We start from the raw sequence: 24,246 nt of genomic DNA on the forward strand, positions 1-24,246 counted from the left end.
GATATCTTTTTTGTCCTGAAAAATCTTGAGAAACGTGTAAACGGCGAGAATTTTTCTTTAAACGTCTATTAGGCAGACTGAATATACTGTTCACACCACCACTACACCAACACTCACGATTATACTGTCTGTCGCGCGTTTTGATAACCAAATTAGTCTTCATAGAGTAAATTGAAATCTAATGACTTGACTTACCTGGTTTATACTAAATTTTCCCACCAATAAGCCTCCCGAGAAAATTAATTCCAGCGGGAAAAACTCCTTAGCGGGAATCTTCACATTCATTCCTTGACTACTAAACTATAGAGTAGGCTGTAAGGAATAGGCCCTATTTAAGCTACTCTTAGATATAGCAATTTCAATGCTTTCAAATGCATCCAACAATTTATTATTGGACACATGTTTTAACAATAACAATATTTAGGTCATTATTGTGGTTTGCAGCGTGATCAGAAATACCTGAGCTATGTGCTCTTTAAACCAGACAATAACGGATCTCTTGGTTTGCTCAATATACTTTCCGTCAAAATCACCACAGCTAATTTCATATATACCGCTCTTTTCCAAATTTTATATTCTATCCTTAGTTTAGTCTATTAGGCAGGTTCGCTCATCGAAAATTAGAAATTTATTCTGAATGGAAAGTTCTTATATTCGTTAAACAGCAATAGTTTAAACTGTCTTCAATAATCTTATTTTGCCGCTAGATGGCGTTATCCAAATGTAAAACTAAAATTACTAACAATGAGAATAAACCATTCAAATAAACCAAATCTAACATGTATCAACTTATATAAATTAATAGCGTCCTAAGTATCCAAAATGCCCATAATTTTCTACATATGAAATCTGTCACTGACAGATGGATAGGATAACTGTTTTTGTCATTGAAATACTTCTTATTGTCGGTCGTATTCAATATAATCATATCATCTTTTGTCAGGGGTCTATTGTTACAAATGAGGTCTTTATTTGGCTTCACAAAAAACATCTAAGCAAGTTAGGTCTGGAAATCTAGTTGGCCTAATCAATAAACTTCCATGTCCTATCCTCCTATGTTTAATCTCAAAAATGTCGAACACATATGGAATAATGTATCAGGTAAGAACATATCCCGACGAATGGCTAAGGGTATGTCTCCTAAAAGAAATGACTACCGAAGTTGAATTTCTGCATCCAGCAGGGATTCGTTTTGGATCAGTAAAGTAATGGGTGGATAGAATGGAAGTTTATTTTTTACGCATACAAAATCCCCAGACCCAACTTGCTTACATTTTTATTTGTGAAGCCGTTTTTAACAATAGACCGACGACAAGAGATGACATGATTAAAAGAATACGACAGGAAATACGAAGGTGGACGCTTAGGACGCCAGTAATCTGAAAGTTATCTAATTTGTTAATTGTTGGATTTGTTATATGGTTTATTTAATGTTAGCTTTACATTTAGATAACGCCATCCAGTAGCAATATTAAGAAAAGTTTAATTCAAAATATGGTAAATCACGAAATGACACATACAATTTTTATTTATTTATTTTTTTTTTCAATAATGATACTTATTTGATAATGTTTTCGATTCACTTGTGTAATTATTAACAAAACTGTTTCAGTCTGGTTAGAAAAATTTTAAATATGATATCCCTTATTTATGTGTGAATAGAATATGGAGCACCTCGAGTTTTTCACTACGCCTGCTGTTAGATCAGCTGAGAATCAGCAAATGAAAATTCGCCTCCAAAGAGATGCACAGAACGAGTCGAAAATGAGCCCTCGGGAAGAACACACCTTGTAGTCTTTACATCATGGGTTAGATTAACGACTCACAAGTGGCGTTACAAATTTTATCAATCAAGACATTAGGGAATGTTTTATTCATAAGAAAAATAAAACTATTCTGTTGGAAAACAAGACTGTGGCCTCTAAATCACCTAGTTTCCGTGGAAGTTCACTTTATTGCACAGTGGTAGACCAAACCATGAGTCCTGTAAACGAGGATAATAATGTTGCGTCAATGTCTCCTAAAAGTAATAACATGGAAATTTAGACTTCCTCATATAAAGAGCTCCAATTACTCATTAATATAATAGTATGGAGATTCAGAAATATTGTTTTTTATTGTAAGGCAAACATTAACAAATAGAAACATTACATCGAATCCTTATATACAAAAATAGGCATAATTTGAAAAATAAATAAAAACAGTCCACAAGCAGTTAAAAACATTGGAACCAAAATAAGTTGTCTAGAAAAAAAACCGAAAATTAGTTCAAATAGCGAATTTGAAGTTTTCCTGAAAGATATGGACAAACTAATACAATACAATACAACAATACAATCTTCTATTTTTTGTAGTCTTGTGGGATTAACACCGGCCAAACAAATAGTTTTTGTTAGAAATTTCGAATTAAATAGAATTACAGAAAATAAATGGAATAAAGGATGCTTCTAGTAAAAGAAATATGGTAAAAGAGTTTACTTAGTTGGTTGGGTTTGAGGTAAGGTAGGTAGGTAGGTAGTTTACCAAAATGTAACAATTCCAAAGATTGTTCTTAATATTCACGTTAACTAGCAAATTCTGCCTTGAAACTATAAGATTCTGCACAAGTCATGTAAATAATATTTATGATCCTAGTTACTGCGAGCAGTCAGAATACTCAGTTTATTAAGTAACATAGTCATAGAAATATATTCAAAATAAAGTTTAATAATACCGAAAGTTAGCATAGAGCAAAAGTGAAAAATTGCCTCGAGAAATTACATTCAATTAATTACAAAGACAAAATATTATGTCATAAATAGAGAGAACAACTGAGAATAAAGTTATAACACCAATTAAAATATGCCACCAGCGTTTTATTTACTGCTCAAGAGGAACAACAAAGAAATAAATTGTAATAGAATGCGTATGTGATAAAGTAAATGAATAATTCTATATTATTCACGAGTGTAAATAATAATAACTCATTATACGCGAATACGATACTCTATCCTCGAATATTTTTTTAAATCTAACAAATATTTCATATAATATATTTACATACTAAAATAGAACAATTCTTTACATAATTGGAACACTGGTTCGGTATAATTAATAGAGTGAGGAACCTCATAATGTTAAATAAAGATTATGTATGTGAACTAAATTTATTATAGAGGTTAAGGTATCAACATTAGTTTTTAAAATAAAATAATGATATATAACCATCAATTAATATTGCATCATACATTGTCAATTTTGTAACCTTATAATTATATAAAAAAAGATTAAATTAAGACAGTATACTCTCAGTGTATTACAAAGAACAGACATCGTCGAAGAACATAATAAAAAAAAAGGTTGAGTTACGCACAATGGGTAAAAAAAAAATTCGAAAGTTTAAGCAGTGACCGGAAAAGTCAAACAGAGTTATGGAAAATGAATAAAGAAAACACGAAAGTGTATATAGGGTTCTAAAGGGTTAATAATTAAAAAAAAACAAATAGAATTCCTGGAGTGTGCAGAAGACTCAAAGTTAAAGTTCCAGGACGAGTCATCAAAGTGAAACAGATTCTGGAATGCATAGTGAAAGTCATTTTTGGACTGATCTGTTGACTGTAAATATAATTTTTTCTTAGATCGTCATAATAGTTAAAATAGTGTAATTAGACATAGGTGGGATATAATTTTTTCTTTAATTTAATTTTAAAATTGTCGCTATATAAGGTGAACCCATTTCTATAACCATTTAAATAATGTTCACATATTTGTCCAAATTTAATGCAATTTTTCATTATCTGTGATTAATACCACATCACAAATAAAGACAATTTATAATAAGTTCTTTAATATTTGATTTGGATCATTATTTTCAATCAACATAACTATTTAGGATAATTAATAAAAATTTTATTATTATAAAGTTTTACGCATTATTATAAAAGCCCATGAATAGAAAGAGTGTTTCAATGTTTCAAGTAAACGTAAACTTTATCAATTTTTTGGCGTTATAAAAAAACCAGTCTCATTATTGTCTTCTTCCAACCCCATACAGCACAGAAAATCGGTTTGGGGTTCTCATCCTTGCAGAATCATGATGCAGCTTAGTATCGCAGCTTATGGGATTCCTTCGCATTAACATTATCTGGTCTTGTTCATCAGTTTAGTTTGTTATGTAAAAAAATAGTATGGATAAATAGCTATAAATTATAATGATCCATAAATTATGAGCTCCAACCTCTAAATAATTCTCTACTTGATATGATACTGAATTCATTCAATCATAATTTGAAAGGTAAAATGTGCATTGGCTATCAAGAACATTATTCTAAGTTCAGATAGGGTTTCAAATCTTCTATTTTCTGTAGTCTTGTAGGATTTACACTGGCCGAACACATTGGACATTTTGCGTCCGTGTCAATAAGTCTGAAAAGAAAATAATTTTTGTTAGAAATTTTGAGTTCAATAGTTTCACAGAAAATAAAAGGATGTTTTTCTTAGTTGCTTTTGTTTGTGGTGAATAATTTGTAACAAATTTAAATTTAAATCTTTTACAGTATCCAGAGAACTAAGATGTAAACTCGCAACATATAGTGTCGAACAAGTGATGTCATTCAAATATCTGGGAGTGAACGTAACAAATAATAGAAATCTAAAGAATGAAGTGAAAGCTCAAACAACAATGACGTTATTAATATCGAAAAACGTACCAATATTGTTTATTATGCCTCTACTTAATATTATCCTATTCTCAACTGAAAATATTTCATTTCTATATTAGATACTATGCATACATACCAAAATGAACAAAACTTACTGACTGAATTCATTGAGTATTGCTGGAAAATCACATTCTGGACAAGCAGTTAGGTCTGCCTTTATTATATGACGTCCCTAAAATATTTTCAAAGATAAATTAACAAAGCAAAATTATCAAATGACGTTGAAGCAATTTATAGAATGTTGTGTTATATAAATATAAATCGTTATATTAATCAACCTACAGATTATAGCATATATAAATTTAGGTATTACTCACTGTCGCAATGCAAAATGGAATATTGTTTTTACAACTATGGCATGTGGTTTCTGTTTCAGGTAACATATTCTCACAATATGGGCAAGGAGTAAGAGGTTCATTTGGATCCATTACTGTTTCGCCATCTTTATTCCCTTTCGATGGCTTCCTTATTACCGCCTCAATTTTTTTACTATACTTTGGATCTATATTTTTTCGATACTCAGGATTCATTAATGTCGTTGCGTATTTATATGCCACTTGTCTCAGATTAGCTCGATGGCATTCAATAACAGTAGAAGTTAATATCGGTACAACATCTACAAACAAAAATATTGAAGACATCAAGCTCAATTTCAAATACAAAATTCATTATTTTCTTTTGTTATAACAATATTATATTTTTAAAACAAAACATTTTGGATAATTTTCTACGACTTTCGACGTAGATTAAACCATCAGCAGCGTGCCGATCAACTCGCTTCATCTTTTGGTGATGAAGCACCATCTCGGGCCACCGTGTTATTGATATTGCAAGATCGTCATGTGACATATTGCATGAACATTTGGCTGTCAAAAAAATTTGATCGCATTGGATACCTCTCAATTTGACAATCGCTCAAAAAAAGGTCGTGTAGTGACAGGCGACGTTTCATGAAACTATTCATATCAGCCCGAAACTAAACGTCTTTCAAAACGAGCTAAATCCAACCAAAGGTTTCAACGAATAAAGCACTTGGAAACAAATAGTCGCCTGTTTTTTTTTTCCGAATAACTAGACATGTCGTTCCATTAGAGCTACCTAGAACGGTCAATTCTGAACGGTATATCAGCATTTGTTTGTTATAAATGTTCGAAAAAATCAGAGAAAACAATCGCATAAGAATTAAAAGTCATCACGACAGTGAGAGCTCGCACACATCAGTTCAAACAAAACGTTTTTGAATAGTCAAAACATCAAATTGATGGGTCATAGCCATAGAATTTCCAGAAATACTTTCTTAACAAGTACGCTAAGAGATTTATTATAAATAATGAGTGTAGAGTGAAGCTGCATGCAACTGATTTTGAGTGACTTATCATCTGGCCCATTAGCTTCAACATAAAGTCCAGCAGGGTGCTACAGCAAAAAGCAGAAGTGGAATTTAATAAATCTGTGATATATTTAGGGCAGATAAGTCCAGATACAGCGGACGAAAAATTTTGTAAACACGTAGCAATATAATTTCGTCAAAACCCCGATGAAGGTTTTTATTGTGTTAAGTCTAATAAATCCTAATATTATTTGTCATTTGATTGATATTAATTTAATTTGAAAAAAAGAATTTTTTCTCAAAGAGTTTGAGGTTTCAAATTTTCATACATAGATGTGAGGGAAGCTTCTGTCACTATATATAGAAACAATAGTGGAATAATTATAAGAAATGGAAATACCAACAACACTAGTGACAGTAATAAAAAGTAGGTACATAAAAAACAAGATTAGAAACATTTGTGTTGAAGCAAGGAGAAACTAGTAAATATATGGAATATAGGGGCTGGAAAACGAAAATATAAATAAAACAGTTATGATAATGAACAAAAAACAAACATAATCATAAAAGTAATGAAAATCAAATGCAAATTATTATTTAGGCATAACATCACGGGAAAATAATAAATATGAAAATGCTGAATGAAGCAATTGGAATGAAAAATGATAGGCACAACGAAATGTAATAGAAATGAACAAATCGGGAAAATGACAAACATCAATAATCAATAGAATAAAAAAGAAACAGTTAAATTGCTATGACATATAATGGAATTAAGTACATAAAGAATAGCCAGAGAAATAATAAAAATTGACTAGATAAAGGCAAAGGAACAAGAGCAAAGTGAAAACAAATGGCAGGGACAAAAAATCATTTAAAGAATCGATAAAAGAGGTCACGAAATCCCAAGCCTTCGACCGAAAAGGCATAAGCATAAGACAAGAAACTTTAAATTTTCAGTTATTTGAAGTTGTACTTGTCAATGCTAACACATTATGTCATATACAGAGGTTAATGGAGAAACAGATCAGATTTCTTCAATCATAAGCATTTGAAATCTCAAATGAGACTATGTACTTATCAATCCTAAATAATGGCTTGATCGTACTAAATGCAAAATCGTTGAATCAAGATTCAACATAAGCAAAATGTGACGAACGAAAAAATACTGTAAACGATTCAACACTTTCAATCGATAGTTGCGCATACAAATGAGTTCGTGAAAACTTACAGGTGATGCTCATCCCCATTCCAACCGGAAGTTGTTGTACATTTTTTGGTATGCTTCAAATTCTTTGTACTTTTCAATATTGTAATTAAATTCAAAAATATAGATATTGGACAAAAGCACATTTACTTACGTGATGGAAATTTTGATATATTATCTGCGACTCTTATTAACATTCTAGCTGCGTTTAAGTGTTGTCCTCGTTTAACGTGTAATTTGACCAGTATGTAACTGTGCAAAAGCATCAAATTCGTGTACATTTCAAAAGGTATTCTAATATGGTTCTCCTTTAGTTCTTGACACATAGCAAATAAAATATCGTGAGCGTTTCTGTAGTTTCCATTAATCTGTTCTTCATTGGCTATAATGACCGCCGATTTTGAAGCCTCTTTGAATTGTTTTCTGGCCATATATAATCTAAAAAAAGTACAATCGAATTTCCAACCGGATCCGAAAACAAATATAGGAAAAACTTATTTTCGAAATTAGGACTCCACATATATTATAGTATCAATACGCATGCGTACACATTTGCGCACAAACAAACACACATGTATGCGCACACATATCACTGTTGACGAAATATATTTTTTATTATACTTATCTGAAAACACCTTCTTCTCATTTGTTTTTATGAAGACGTAAATGTGGCATTTTCAGATCAGCGCACGAAAAAATTTTTCTCGATCTCCGTTTTTTTTCCGTGCGCTAAGTAAAAAATATCTGGATTTTCTTCTGAGTATATTTTTAGAACTAACGTGAATTAAACTGACAGAAAATAAATTAATACCGATAATAAATATATCGTTGCTATGGAAAAAATGTTAATCATATTTGGTACCATTACGATATAATTACTTTAAAAATAAAATGTTTTAAGTTTAATTTTTATCCTTTTTTGCGTATATATATATATATATATATATATATATAGAATGTTGGAGACGATTCCAAAGAGAATCCAGAATCCAGGTAGGATTTTTTCTGGCTAATTAGTCTAGTGAAGATGCGGCTAGAGTCGATCAGTTGGTTACGAGTCCTTGGGTCGGACAATTATGAAGGTCCCGTTCAGTAGTGAGGTGAATCGATTATCAGTTAAAAAGGCGATCGACAAGGTCCTTTGTCGTATTGGTGGGAGTTTTAGATTGTGAATGGTGTGATCGTAAACTCAGCTCCACTTAAGAACTATCATTATAACAAATAGTATAAAATCATTACTTGTGTTAATTAATATGAAATCTGTTAAAATAAGATAAAAGGAATTACCTGAATAGATATTTGGGATCCTTAGGAATGCCATCTGATTCGCCTAATAAAAATTCGATTAGAGAACTAGCTAATGAATTGTCATTAGAAGACGCGACTACATCGATTGCCGTAGTTATAGCTTCTTTTTCTTTAGTATTTGATCTTGCTGCTCTCAGTAGTAGTTTCATTGCCTGAAACATTTATTTATCAAGGAAATCTACTATCAGACAGTCTAAGGTACATATGTAACAAAAATAAATGTGTAATAATATTATTATAAAAAATATTACACCAGAGATATGACTGAATGCCAATTAAATTTAAGAGCAAATGCTTTACCAACATCAAAAATGAAATTTTATGCACTAACTGGCAACTCTAAATTCAGTACACGAATTTAGTTTTTTATATATTTTGTTATATATTTAGTAACAAAATAGACAGAAAAATGCAAATGCTTCTTTATTTGTCCTATATTTGGCCAAGAAACCAAACTGTTCTTCACTGAATATTATATGTGTATGTGATCCACAAAAAAGTCCTGATAGAATGTATCAATCCTTTTAGGGTAGTAATGTCTTTATACACATAAATACGTTATTGACCACCATATATCAAAGAAAAAATCTACTTTCTAATTACTATACTTTACCTTATGATAATCTTTAGCGTGGAACCAATATTTTCCGGCTAATAAAAAGTTCTGTTCATTTTCAAAATGTGATGCTACGCTTACAAAATCTTGCGGTTTTATGTCATCTTCAGAAAATGTATCCAACAAAATTTTTCCATAGAGTGCCATTTTGTCGTGCTTTTTCGCCAAATCGAAAGCTTCGTCAACACATTTTGAAATGATGAGGAATTTTATAGCGGATGCCGTGTCGTTTAATCCTAAACCAAATTAGTATAGAATTAGAAAGAGAAATACTTTATTGTCAAAAAATGTGTAGACAAAAGCTTGTAAAAACTAAAAAATAACTAAATAAATATAAAACATATAAAATAAAATTTCAATACACAGAAGGAAACCATAAAGAGGGACAAAATTATAGGTAATAATTAGTATATAAGTCAATAGCAAAAATTAAACCAGTATGCAGCATGCCCGGAATTAAACATTATTATTAGAAAAGAAGTCGTTTATGGAGTGAAAGGCATACACATAAACTTGCCAAAGTACTTTCTTGAGCAAAATCGCTTCTTCTTCTTCTTCTATTACAGAAAGAGAATTAATATATAAATAAACATATAGCAATAGCAAACCGTATGAACCATAGAAATGAAATTGAAATTATATTGACTACTGGAGTATTATATTTTTTTCACTATCGCTAACCAGAGTAAGTGAAGCGTACCACGATAAAGAATTGGCGTTCGATGCAACCCAATACCTGAACTTTGGCGTCAAACCGACGCGAGGAAAGAGTGTTACAATATCTCGAGAAATTCGATCCATGGAAAATCTATTGTAAGTTGTTATTGGGGCCAGGGGATGGAACATTAAATGGTGGTGATAAGTTAATTTCAAATAAATTATTATTTTGTCGAATTTAAGCTTGTATTTTTTTACTGTGATTTTAACACTTTTTCATTGTTTATAATTTCTTTTAGTTTGTTATTTTTTCTTTGCCAAAAAAATAACTCAATAAACAACACAAACCACTCATTATAAAACTGAGACCATCGGCTTTAAGACGCTAAAATCGAGAAGAAACGGAAGCTACAGAATTTTGCTAGAGACTTTTGACAGCGAGCGTGCGACTTGATTCGACCTTTTGGCTCACAAGTGTACTTAAGAATAGTAAATGAACTCCAACAATGCTGTCCCAAAACTGTGCATGGTATTCAATAAACAATCTGAAACAGCATAGTCACACAAGGAATTGGTCTAGGAAGGATGGCTGTAGTAAATCAAATAAGTGAAATTTCAATTTATAATAAGATAACTAAATTACCTAAGAAAAACTTTGCTACCATTTTAGCCCCTTCCATACTTTTTGTTTCTTGCACTAACTCCACTGCTATTTCGGGATTGTTCAAATGATCTAATTGCAACCTAAAATACAATATAGTTTTAGTCTTATACATAATACAGTATATATTCAAAGTCAACAATTATCCTAACGAACTTAACGGGTCAGTTACAAGACCCACTTGAAATTAGGACGCACAAAAAACATGTAATTAAAAAATATATTTAGGCAATTTGAAATCGCTTTCATGTAAAATAGATCATATAATATTAAAAATATAGTTATGCAGAGTATTTGAATGAAAATTATACAACCAATCACTCTATTGTACTGAGGGAATACCCTGTATATTTTTGCATTTTTGATCCTATGGGAGTTAATGATAATGTCAAATTAAAGTGCTATTTTCATATTAGAAAAATTAGTGATAGAAAAGTCGTGGTTTGAATTTCACAAGTATTTAGTACAAATGCAATGAAAATAGTATATATAATCAACGATTAGTTGAGAATGAGTCTTGTAAGTTCCAGTTGTAGCACCCCTTATGTTACACAAACTGCAACCAATGCTATACGAAATGAAATTAGTCCACTAAATCTGGTCCTAGACATTCAAGAATGTTGCTTAGAAACTGAGCCACATACAAAGGTTGACTGAATAGACCTAACAAATAAACAAGACATTTTTTCCATAATCATTTGACCCCTGCAAATAATAGTTGCCGCCTTTCTCCTCAAAATAGGCATTTTCGTGTGCGATATCCTCGTCTGATGAAAATCTCTCTCTTGCAAGAGGAACTTCAAGGTTGGAAACAGGAATAGGTCATCGAGGGCGAGATCTGGTGAATATTGTGGGTGGTCAACAATTATACAAAAAAATTATTCTATTCATTTCGGTTTCATTTAATTTGGTTTTGTATCAAATATGACATGAAGTCACTTGTCATCAAATAGTTGTATTTTTCATAAAATTATTTTTCTACCTAGAGAATATAATCTAAACTTAGAAAACCACAATAAATCTGAAAAGGTCACAAGACATTTCAGTGAAATCAACCTATCTATCTAAAGTCTTTGTGTATTTTTTTATTCAATGTTTTGATTATTGCCATATTGTTTGAAGAATATCTGAAAAATACACAAACCTTATAACTGAGTCGAAATCCTTTGCTTTGTGGTAAGCCCAAGCAGCTTGTTCAATTTCATTGTCTTGCTCTTTCACCTTGGCATACTGCAAATAAATTTTCGTAGAACTGATATTTGGCAAAAGTTCTCCCACTTTATTCCAATTTTTCATTTTTATATAAATGGAAGCTGCTTTTTCATATTGCTGACATTTCTCAAATAATGAAGCAGCTACAACAAAATTCAAGATATTTTTAAACAAACAGACAATTATCTGTTTTGTAAATTGTTACCTTCCATTAATTGTTTCTTCTTCTCCAGAATTTCAGCACTTTCTCTGAGGAGTTGCTTGTTGTCCAATTCAACAGCGATAGATATACCATGCCGATAGTTACCACAATGCAAATTAGTTCGTGCTATACCAGCTTTGCAAATAAACGTATGTTCAGGGTTCAAATCATCTTGTAAACCTCGTTCGTAATGTCCTAAAGCTTCAGAATAATTTCCTCTAAAATGAAAATAAATACAAAGTTCGTACAGACAAAAACCCAATTAAAACAAATATGAATCGATCCATAATTTATTATGATGGAAAAATGCGCAATTTAACGCTTAAACGAACACGATCTTTTCACTATTAAGCCGTTTCAAATAGACATTGTTACTCAAAAAAGACTATTTGCAATGTTTAAGAACTTTTTTTAACTACAATATACTTAATAAAAGGGAGGTTAGTAGAAATCAATATTTCTTAACAATTTTTGCATATCATTTTAGTAAATTGTACTAAATTGATGAAAGAATCTATTGAACTATAAAATTATACTGAAATTCATTTATAATCTCATAATTTTATAGAAAATAGTGTTTTTCATTTCAAAGATGATGTTAAGATCCCTTTTTGATATAATGGAAGATAATTGAAAATACTCGAACTCAAATTAGTTATTAGTAAAGTTCCTTTATACAAATTTTCATTAAAATATAGTCAGTAGTTTCGAAGATACATATCGACTCAGCTTAGTTTTAAAAATCGTACTAGTACGTCAAAATATTTTTTAAGTAAACAATCTACTATAATTTTCTAGCAAGACATCATCTATTCAACTAAAAAAATGTTTCACCAATATACCCACATTAAGAGCACTGGTAGTGTAATACATAATGAGCTTCATGAGTTCTTAGCCTAATATAGAAAGAGAGGTCATAAAAAACTGTGTATGATCTCCCTTAATTTGCACACACTTTTCAAAATGTCTTATTGAATCTCCATTACCACTATAAAAATATGATGCATTTTTAGAGTCAAAATGTATACCTTGTTTGGGAATGCTAATCTGTGCCTCAATTTCTTTTGTTTTTAAGCGCCGGTCACAATTTCTTCCACTAATTTAATGTTTTCTGAAGTAGTCACCGTCAAAGAACCTCTCGATCACAGTGAGACAACTTGGACCAATTTTTAATTGTTTAAAACGATGGATACAAGTAACCATAAACAGCCACCATTGTATTTTTGATTTGTGTTGGTGTTAATCCTTCTTAGGTCAAAAAATTTTTATTACAGCACGAAACTCAATTTAAAACACTTTTCAAATCAGCTTGACTGAGTGGTCGTTTGAACTCTACTATAATAAAATGAAATCGAAGCAGCAAGTTGAAGCAAAGTCGTGTAGAGCTTCTTGAGACTTGTCAATAACACTATATGACGCCAAGAGCTCAGGGACTATATTACGCATCAAAAAATACTTACATGAATTCTAATTGTTGAGCATATTCCCTGGAAATTAATGCAATATCATTGGGCGCCAATTTCCTTGCTAGCTCTAAAGCTTGTTCCCATTGTAGTAGATCTCGTCTCATTTCCAACGCAGCTTCTGGATAATTAGATTGTAGAAACCATTCTTGTGCTTTATCGTAATTACTCAAATACATGCTTATATAACCGCACAAAAGTTTGTAATCTTCTATTTCTACAATACTCTCTAGACTCCAAACCATTGCAACTGCTTCTAATTCTTTATAGACTTGAATTGCTTGAAAGAAATAATAAAATAATGTCAATTTCAAAATTAAAAAAAAAATAAATCTGGAATATCTGCCGTTTATTTATAATCTAGAATTTTAAAGTTCATATCTTTAATTATGATTTGGAAATTAAATATATTTAGTTCTATAATTTCGCTATTCTTTGACTTTGTATAAAGATTCTGAATTTAGATTGAACTATGATTGAAAAAATGGAATTAAAATCATTCACCATATCCTTTAATAAATTTTTCAATTACAAAGCTATTTGAATATTATCAGCTTTTTTGTATTAGTTTTACCCGCACAAGTTTTTCTATATTTCTCGGTAATTTTAGAGAAAAATTAGTTTTTCATTTGCGATCATATTGAAAAACCAAGTCTTCTCAGTAACTACTAGCTAAGTTTCTACCACAACTAATGTAATAGTTTCTTATCGTACAATAGCTACATGTTGTCTTTAAAGGAGAGGTACGAGGTATGATACAAAAATACGGTCAAGTAATGTTTTTAGCAGCGGTTACTTCCACTGGCAAGTATAACTAGTTTGTTTCATATTCTGAAGGTCCTATGGCATTATCTAGTTTTCGATATTGTTTTCTGTATAGCTTTCAATGTTGACAAAAACTGAATAATGTTATTTGAACATGAAATCGATAATCTAAATTCTAAATCATGGAAAGCATCCATATTAAATATTTAATTATTTGTATGAAGAATATTTCAAAAAATGAAATAATCACATATAGGTATAATAAAAAAACAAACCACTTTTGATGTATAATAATTTGGGTTAAATTTTTACTAAGCTCTAATTAACAGTGATGACTGCCTAATAGCTTATTTGGCAAATAACTCGATTTATTCGGAGGTTTAATTTATTAGAATGTGAAGAAACCGAGATTTTGGTTATTCGGTAAATAAAGTTAGTAGGGACTTTATTAGGAAGTGAAGAAACCCGGCCTAAGTGTAATACACAAATTAATAGTCGTACAGTTTCCTATACCAAAATTTGTGCAGTTTTTGTCACGGTCTTACATACAGGTCTGGAAACGAGGGTAGCGGGGTTGGATAATTTCACGGACACTAAAATACCCCACTCTCTGGCCGCCAGGTCGACGTTGTAATCGAGAGATGGTGTCAAATTGTATTAACCTAATAATAATAGTAATTATTTCTATAAGTGATTAATTGTTATGAAAAAAGTAGTTAATATGTAACGTAATTGTGAACATGCTTTATGTAGAAATTTTCACACCACGATTTTATATCTAACCTAACCATGACCATCTCTAGATAGCAGATGAAAGACACTTCGATATAAACCTTCGAGAAATTCTTCCAGTCATCGATCAAAAGTGGTCTGCTATAAGAATTTGAATCAGTTTTCATAAATAGAAATAAATTCTCAATTAATTCATGTGACTAATTATTACCATTTATCAAGTTTCTATATGTTTTTGAGTATTTGAAAAGATGAACTTTTTTCTTCTCATTTGTTAGCTAGAAATGTCATTCTACCTACCGAGCTCGATTTCTAAACAATTGAGAGCTTCTTCTGCTAATTTTTGTAACATCTCCTTAGACTTCAGCAATCGACCAGTTTCGAAAGCAGCATTAAACCTAAAACAAGAAAATTATGCAAAAAACATGTTTAAAAAATGATTTACTAACCTCTGTAGAGAAAGTTGTTTATTGAAATGCTCCTCTAAAATACTTTGATCTTTCTCATTGACATTTAATTGAGAAGTATCATGAGTTGTCAATATTAACTGCGTAAGTTGACCACCAGATGAAGCTGACGTGACCACACCTGAATACATTAAAAGTGGTAACTGCTTGGTAACCAGAGTTGTATGTCCAATTTTTTCTACAAAAGTACCTACAAAATAGAACATTATGTTTTTGTTTACAAGTAGTCTTGATTTTTGGTCTCATTAAATTGTAATTGCTTTTTATTAACAGGAGCTAATCTTGACGTTTCGACCTAATTTTGGTTTTTATTAAAATAAAATTTCACATTCTATTACCAATAAAATAAAAGAAATAAGATTTGCTTGCCGATTTCTAAAAAATAATCATATTATTCAGCTGTATAACTAAACAAGACACTCAACCTATTATCCTCGCCTCAATTCCAAATATTTTTGCATATGGGCGATTTCGAAAAAAATATAATATGTGATGCGACACTAAAGTCTCTTTTTGTCACTCGTATGATTAGTTGCCTCGACAACAAATATCCAGTCTTCTAATAAAAAGTATGACTTTAGTGCCTTGACACATAAATAAATATTATTCATGTATTTTCCTTTTTTGTGGGTATATACATTTTATAATATATTAAGGTGCTTACTAAATATTTGACTGTTTGAAAATTAAAATTTCAAATCTGTTTAGTTTTCTTAATAATGTTCATAGAATATTTTGAATGCTTTTAACAAGACAGCCATAATGAAGGTCGTTATTTAGGAATACTAAACAAATTTGCTGACTATTTTATGTTACAAAATTCTAAACATTAAAGTATTTATTAAATAGTGCAAGTTGCCGATTTAAACAAATTATGTAGTTGTGGCATAATGTGCAATGAACTTATAATTTTAATTCAATTTAATAAAATAACTCAAACAATCAATACGTTTTATTAGTTAGAATATCAACCCTCTAAGCTACGTAAACGCCTAAAATAAATCAAATCCTGAACTTAATCAATTCATTCAAAAATAGTCTTGATTATTCATATTCAGTTAAGTAAGTGATCTATAAATAATGTTTAGATAATCTCATTAATTTTTATCATGAGTTTTGATATGAAAAAATTTAAAGATGTTGTTCCATTTTCTATGTACCACAAAATACCAAGATGCCACTAACTTACCTTTAGTAGAACGACTAACGTAATGGTAGGTATAAATATTATTTTCATCATATACAATAAATATGTTTCTTTCGGCGATATTACTATCCCATACTATACCTACTACTTTACTTGGTAAATTTGGTATTGAAACTACTTCATTAAAGGCCTAAAATATAGAAAAACTATATTACTAAATACAATTAGTGACATCAAAAGTTTACACCAAGACAGAATAATTTCTTTATCTTTTGGCAATATCATGATTAGTTTAGACCAATCGTGAAATTGCACCCAAGTTCATTATTGCAATGATGGAGAGACAGAAGAAGGTAAAGGAACATGAAAATGGAGCTCTAGAGCCTGTATTGCTAACCTCTGATTCCATACCAACAGACATAATACAATTGTTAGTCATCTTCTGGAAAGATAAATCATGTCAAAATAATAAATATGTATGTTTAAAAGAGGGTTTAAAATGCTACAGTGATTCTTCGTGCAAAACTTGTCGCGAAATGGCGAAAAAAATTTTTGATTGAATTAATTCAAAACGATTTATTATTTAAAACTCAAGGTTTTTCCATTCTTTTGTCAAATGCAAAATAGCCTCGTTGCGCCGTATCCCTTTATGCATTGTTTTAGTACCTTTATCAAAAATCCCTATGTTTCTTATACTTACTTCTCACTAGTAATATAATGAAATAAAATTAGAATACAAGGTTTTAATGGAAAATCATTTTAAATTGATTAAGTTCAATATTAAAAATTTCTACTTAGCTATTTGGTTGCTTTGTATGGAAGTGACATACTTGTTGGGTACTTACTTACTCTCACGAATTTTAAGGTGATGTTTTATAATAAAACTTTCTGCATTTGTTTCCTTAAAATTTCTGAGTTGCTATTATATGTACTCTGACTTTAAGTAGAAGTGTACCAAAAATCAGAATTTTGAATTAAGAACTTGAAATAATACAGAGATTATTATGACAAAAAAAAGTTGTGAATTCGATTTCCTGTGTGTATGTAGGTTTTATTTGTTCATACCTTCGAATCAGTATAACTCATAATATAAACATGAGATTGGTTCAATGTGTAATAATGTTCAGGTGAAATATACACTATCACAACAACTGTGTTCTGTTTACTCAATGATCCTTCGTTAAATAATAAGTTTCAAAATTAAAATTTAAACAAAAAATATATTCACATGTAATGAACTCTTACATGATGACAATAATTTGTATACTTACAGCATTGAAGATATAACCTTTCGTTTTAATATCAAGGAAAACTAATCTAGTTCCTGCAGGATCTACGTAAATATTCGTAATGCCAATTGCATGTTTGTACTCTAATGCTCGGGACCAATCGTCTAAATGAAAATATATTATACTACCCATATCGGTACCATATATTAAGAAGTCCGTGGTTATTTCATGACAAGTAATTACTACAGAATCGTTTATATTATCGGGAAAAGTTATTGAATCTTTTTCTTCTTGATTTGTGTTAGATGGTTCGACCTGAAATTTATAAGCAATATTGTAAAACAGTTCTAGTCGGCATTAGGAACTATTTCTAAATTGGATATGCTTCCCGAAAATATAACATAAAAATAAAAATTGAGCTCTCCTCTTGTTGCAAAGTAATGTCAACCACCGACAGTATTCTGCTTAATAGAACCTCCCAACTAGACGTTCGTCATTAAACTGTAGGTCCCTTATATCTTCATAATTGTAAAGTGACTTAGGGAGAGGTGTGGAATCGCGGTCAAGAAAAGTTTTTCATCATGAACTTAATTTTGAGAAGTGGTAACACTGATGTGAATATGTCAAATCTAACATTGCCATCATAAAGTTTGACATTATTAATTGTGAACGTACTCAGAATGTGTTGTCATACGAGTGTTATTTGAGTTGTGAGCATTTTCTAAGACTTTCGACGTGAATTAAACCAACAGCATTGTGCATATCAACTCGCTTCAGCTTTTGGTGATAAAGCACCATCTCTAGCCATCATGTTTTACTGATTTTCCGAATTCTAATCGTAGTCGCAATTCGCTAAAGGATGTATTTCGTTATAGATATTTAATCACTAGAAAAAAATAAGCCATATGTTATTGGCGAGAAAAATAATGAAATATTCAAAATCGTATGCGGACTCGAAGTAGAGTAGTTTCGAAGTTCATTACTAGCAGTATATACATTTCTTTAGCAAAATTTACCCCTCTTTCAATTGACATACTCATTTTTATCAGCAAAGTACTCTTTTTCCATTAATTTTGGTTTTTTGACGAAAATGACCATTTTTTCCTATTTTGGGCACTTTATTGAAGAGTTTGTTCTAATTCCATTGGAAGGAGCACCTCAAAATACATAGAAACACATGGTCTTGACTAGCACTCGGAATAATGAGAGGTCTCATTGCTTTTGTAAAGCTGTATTTTTAGGTACGTTCTAAAAATTAGTGTCATTGATTCTAAGCAACGTTGCACTATCAAATTTATATTTAATTGTGAAAACCAATGAAAATGTCGACAGAATCCGAGAGCCTTTTCGTTCAGATCGTCGACTGACTGACGATCAGAATGGTCTGGGTACAGTTGAATTGGGAAAAGAACCAATTTTAATAAATAAACACTTGTCCAATAAAAACATGCCTGTGGCTCCTCAACTCCCTCACTCATTTAAAGTGATTCCTCTACCCTAAATTGTTAATTTATCTAAAGCGCGTCATATTGGATATTAGAAAACCTTCGAATGGTTTTGACATCAGCTGAATGATGTATGTGATATACTTACTAAATGTAATAAAAGTTTTCCCTCCACAAGAACTGCAATATACTCCTGGCCTAGTTTAATACTAGAAATTGCACCCATGTATTGTTTTTCTTTGAGTTTTAAAGAAACGTCATCAAAAACTTGATCTTTAGGTAAATTATAGAACCAAATACTGTTGTTCATTCCGGCGGCTAAATAATAATGTCCAACGGCAATGAAGCTTGGTTCAATTTCCAAAGAGACCGTAATCGGTTTTATTTTAGACTGAAAGAAATAAACATGGAATTAATACTTTTACAAGATTTAACTGAGACTGAGATAAATATGATATAATGGTTTATCCAGCTGTGATAGACTATAGAAATCAAATACAACTGCACCGACTTCTATGTAACATCTCTTGAGATAGCCTGACAACCCAATTACTGTTTGAATGGATTGAACTGAAAGAGCTTCCTTGTTTATGTAGACGATGTGATTATCTTCAGTAGAACCTTCGATGTACATTTGAAGTATCTGGAAAACGTACTTGCGAAACTTTTTTTATGGGCCTGAAGAAATGTCATCTATTCAAGAAAGGTGATTTTTCTTTACAATCCTATGAAAAAAAAGGGAAGCTCCAAACTGAGTGAGACGGCCCTTTCATGGTAATATGGTGATTACACGAATTAACTTCCTGGTCGATCAGATACAGCGAAACTCAAGACAGGGGCAGTCTCATGGAGCACAGCTGCATGGCATCTGACGGTGATAAGTTAATGTAGTAGAAACTACAAGAATAATGGTGGGTGGCTACATCCAATGGGTAAACATTAAACTATCTTTGGATAGCAGTATAAAGTGATTAAAATTCCAAAGGGATAATTACTAACTTGTTAATAGTCTTATAACTAGTGTAATAATTGTGGTTGAATAAAGTTTAAAGTGTTAATTAATTAACTTTAACAACTCTACTGACGAACCTCACCTGTTAAACGTTACAATAAAGTACTTTGTATATTTTTGTATAATACATTTATAAATAAACATTCGACAAAATAAGGATAATATACATATAATATACAATATGAAAAATAGAATAGCTTATTGCTTATAATATTAAAAATGTGAGTTTCTGTTTACCTGATCGGAAGAATAATTGTAAAGACTAATTTCCGTTAAACTCGATAACACTGCGATTATTGGTGCACAAACTGAGGTTAGCATTGGCATATATGAAACATACACATTGAGAGATCCACCTTTCGTACACACTCCCAAGAGTTGGCCATCATTGCTCCAATCGATCCTGTCAATTCCAGATTCTTGAGCCAATAATAAGACACTCGATGTTTCTTGAAGATTTGCTAAATCGTGTATTTTAACTCTGAAATGGATTGACACTTATTATTTTGAATAACTTTATCGTAGTCATTTACACAATGCATCCATAGCGTAAACGCGTAAATTATTAACTAAGTATACAGTAACAGTTAAAAAATCGATTTTTTATCTTAATTTACTATTGAAAGCCATAGTTTTTTTGTATTTGCAAATTTTTTTTGCTCAGCTTATTTCAAAAATATATCACAAACTGACATTTGTAGAGGGCGACAAAAAGTTAGTTAGTTTGGACTATAAGCAACTTCTTAAAAAGAAGTCTACTTGTGTAAAATCGGATAAACAAGCAGATCATTCAACTAATTCCCTTCTTCTGATCTATCGATTTGGGAATGTTGAAACCATATTCTAATTGTTGGCAATTTCTTTATAATATACAAACTAATTTTGTTTAGAGAATAATGTATACAATTATCTTGTTAAATTATAATTACAATAACAAAAATAATTGTATGATGCTACAGAAACCCCTCAAAGATGTCCATTATTCCATATGAAAAGTATTGAAATAAATTAATAAAAAACCAAGAATGAATTATCTCGTACCGTTTTCGAAATTATACCAATTATACACAGAAATAGGTACTTATTATAAAATATCAATATTAAGAATCCAATAAATGTGTGGTTTTCAAAAATTAAAACTCAATATAATCTGGATAAAGATTTTACTCACGTATTGTCTCCACAAGAGGCGGCTTTTCCAGTCACTTCGTTGATTGCAATATCAAATAGACTATTTTTATGGTTACGTATTTGGAACAACTCTTGTCCTACTTCCTTGATATGTGTTGAAATAGCTATAAAATAACCAGCCGAAAATCCTAATAAAATGTATCCATCTCCGAACCATTTATATTTTACTATTGAACCATAATGAGGTTGAAACGCCAATTCCACTGGATTATCAGGATCCAACAAATTGTATAAATACAGAGTTTTTTTGCCTACCAATAAACTAACCTAAAACACACATTACGAATGAAACGTTGAAAATATTTTCTAAGCCATATTATTCAGATTGTATTCCAAAATTTGTACCAGTATACTGGCCAGTGGTGATTATATCCCGAATCTACGCTATACTGTTGGCCAGTACGTATACATCATATATCTGTGCCATATTCAGAATAGTTCTCGCGCCGAGACTTCCTTGGCTCCTAAAGTTATTATAAATGTAAAAATAAAATTTCCAAGGACAATAATAATAATAAATTGAGAGAATACTTTGAAAAACGATAAAGCAATATCCAATCATAAAACAACTTAAGTAGCAACCCTCATATGTAAGCTTAATTGTAAATAGGTCATGTTAAATTGTTATTAATACTTTACCGTATTTTCCCCAACATCTCTCTCATCAGTTTTCATTCGTGAAAAATCAATTTCGGAAGGTTCTGCTCGTATATTAATCACTCTTAAAGTATCACCATCACTATTACTTATTGACACTGTTCGGTCATCAGATCCCAATGCCAAAATATTATCACTGTTCCAAGCACCACAAGTAATCTTTTTAGTGTGTTTTCCTATTATTGGAATTTTCCTATAAAATGTGTCAATTTAGTATAGCGCGTGTTTGTAAATTAAAGTTAAAGTTGCTGATATAACGATTTTTTTCAAATAATTTATGCTATCTGCACAAATCGATTAGAAGTAGTAAAAGTACACCTCTAAAATAACTTATTAACATATTTGTATATTCTTTCTTTCTAATGTGTGAGGACATTTTATTTCTGTTTTACTGATTCAGTGCCCCAGTTCAAAATGGTTTTTCAATGACAGGATGAGTAAACAGAGACCTTTTTGTACAATTATAAAAAATACGGGTCTATAGAGTGTCAGCAATGAGCCCTACAAAAATAAGTTGGATTGAGAGAAAAGAGTGGAAGTGGATGTGCAAAAATATATGTAACACTGTTTTTGGAACTCTATATAGCACAGCTAGACTGAAAAACGCCTGTTGCTAAATAGAGAAGAGTTATTTGAAGTTTTATATCTGCAGTAACTGTTCAAATTTTTCTTTGTTCATCCTTAAATGATTTTTATAACTTTCCAAATCTTCAAAAGTCAATTGTTTTAATATAGTGTTACTAGCACCCCATTTATTTCTGTGTTATATCCACTCTCTAGCCCAACATCTGTGACATTTTCTTCATTTCTGGTTCTCCAAAATATTCTGCAATGCATTTGATAATTGTACATATACTTTGAGAACTATGATTTTCATTTTGTGGCAGAAAAGTATTAAAACTGAAATAGCTGCTTAAGGAGTTCAGCAAATATGAAGCTAGTAAACAAATTTATTTTCTTTATTAATAAATAAATAAAAAAAATGACTGTGAATAAAGGATATTCATAATATGCATACTTACTTGGATGTATTATGATAAAAAATCGAAACATTTCCTTTGACAGTTCCAAGAGCTAAAATAGCACTTCTTTTTGCCCAAACTAGACATGACATAGAATCTTTTAGCCCCACATCTATTATATCTTTCTTAGCTGTATTTGTGTCCCATAAAATTAATTGAGATGACTGACTTATAATAGCCAGAATATCACCATCAGTATCCCATGAGAAGCCCGTACACAGTGCGGGCAATTTTATTCTTTCTTGTATTTGCCCATATCTATCGAATATGTTAATTACAGAATCAATTCCAGTTGTTGCAAAGTACATTCCTGATCCATTTTGCCATGTAATATAAATATCACCTAGACCATGAGGTTGTTCCAAACGGAAAAGAAGCTAAAACAAAGTTATCTTTGAATATTTTTAAATTGTATGTTAAAACAAACAATGATGCCAATTGATTGAAACTTATGAAACAGTAACATAGATTTATTTTTCAAATTATGTTATTTACCTTCTCATTTGCCATTATACATTTACTATTTTCGCTATTTTACAATAAAAGCATATTCAAAGCATTCACTCCCGTTTGTTTACAAATTTCAGTACAATGTTCCCATGGCAACAAAAATAGAACATGGTAAATGAAGAATTTTTATATCTTAATTTTAGGATTAGATTTATAATCAATAATTTGCATAATTGGTAGTTATTCCTCTGGAAATGTGAAAACTATCATAACATTTTTCTGGTACTAAAATGATGTATTCTTTAGGTTAGGTTCGTTCTCACAACAGTCATAAATAGTTCGAATCGCTGGAAGCATGTCCATAATTTAATTTACAAATTTGAGCGTTGCGAAGAACGGATATTTTCACGCACTTGTATACCGTGGTTGATTGTATCTTTAATTTTAATATGCAATGTTTCAATAAATATTAGTAAATATTAATAAGTTCTCGATAAATTTTAAACACCTGAAATCCATATAAACTGAAGTGAAAAAACGAAAATAACAATGTGTATTAGAAAATTTTTATAGATTGAGTTTTCAGTTTTAAATTTCTACCTAAAATAAGCCGTGTCGTTCTACAAATTTAAAATCTTATTCTGTGTTATAATTTGTAATCAGCTGATAAATTATTTATATATAATTCAGGAATACAGCCATCGAGAACCTAATTTTGTTCAACATCCTTTTTTTAATTATACAATTTTAAACAATTATACAGTTATTAACAA

The 24,246-nt window shown here is 30.7% G+C and overlaps 1 protein-coding gene across 1 annotated transcript; it reads right to left on the reverse strand.

Moving 5' to 3' along the window:
- Positions 1-1,608: 1,608 nt before the first annotated feature.
- LOC130449251 (WD repeat-containing protein 19) lies at positions 1,609-23,796 on the reverse strand. The gene is made up of 20 exons (XM_056786941.1): positions 23,519-23,796; positions 23,024-23,400; positions 21,984-22,194; positions 21,325-21,611; positions 20,391-20,634; positions 19,290-19,532; positions 17,739-18,011; positions 16,510-16,657; positions 15,303-15,510; positions 15,154-15,251; positions 13,354-13,636; positions 11,897-12,111; positions 11,624-11,834; positions 10,462-10,562; positions 9,159-9,397; positions 8,525-8,697; positions 7,392-7,675; positions 5,018-5,316; positions 4,796-4,872; positions 1,609-4,404 (listed from the first exon to the last, which is right to left on the reverse strand). The coding sequence occupies exons 1-20, from the start codon at positions 23,531-23,533 to the stop codon at positions 4,302-4,304; spliced, it is 4,089 nt and encodes a 1,362-aa protein (XP_056642919.1). The 5' UTR covers positions 23,534-23,796; the 3' UTR covers positions 1,609-4,301.
- Between the last annotated feature and the right edge of the window lie 450 nt (positions 23,797-24,246).

The sequence above is a fragment of the Diorhabda sublineata genome, chromosome 10, assembly GCF_026230105.1.
Source record: "Diorhabda sublineata isolate icDioSubl1.1 chromosome 10, icDioSubl1.1, whole genome shotgun sequence".
In the NCBI taxonomy this organism is placed as follows: Eukaryota; Metazoa; Arthropoda; class Insecta; order Coleoptera; family Chrysomelidae; genus Diorhabda; species Diorhabda sublineata.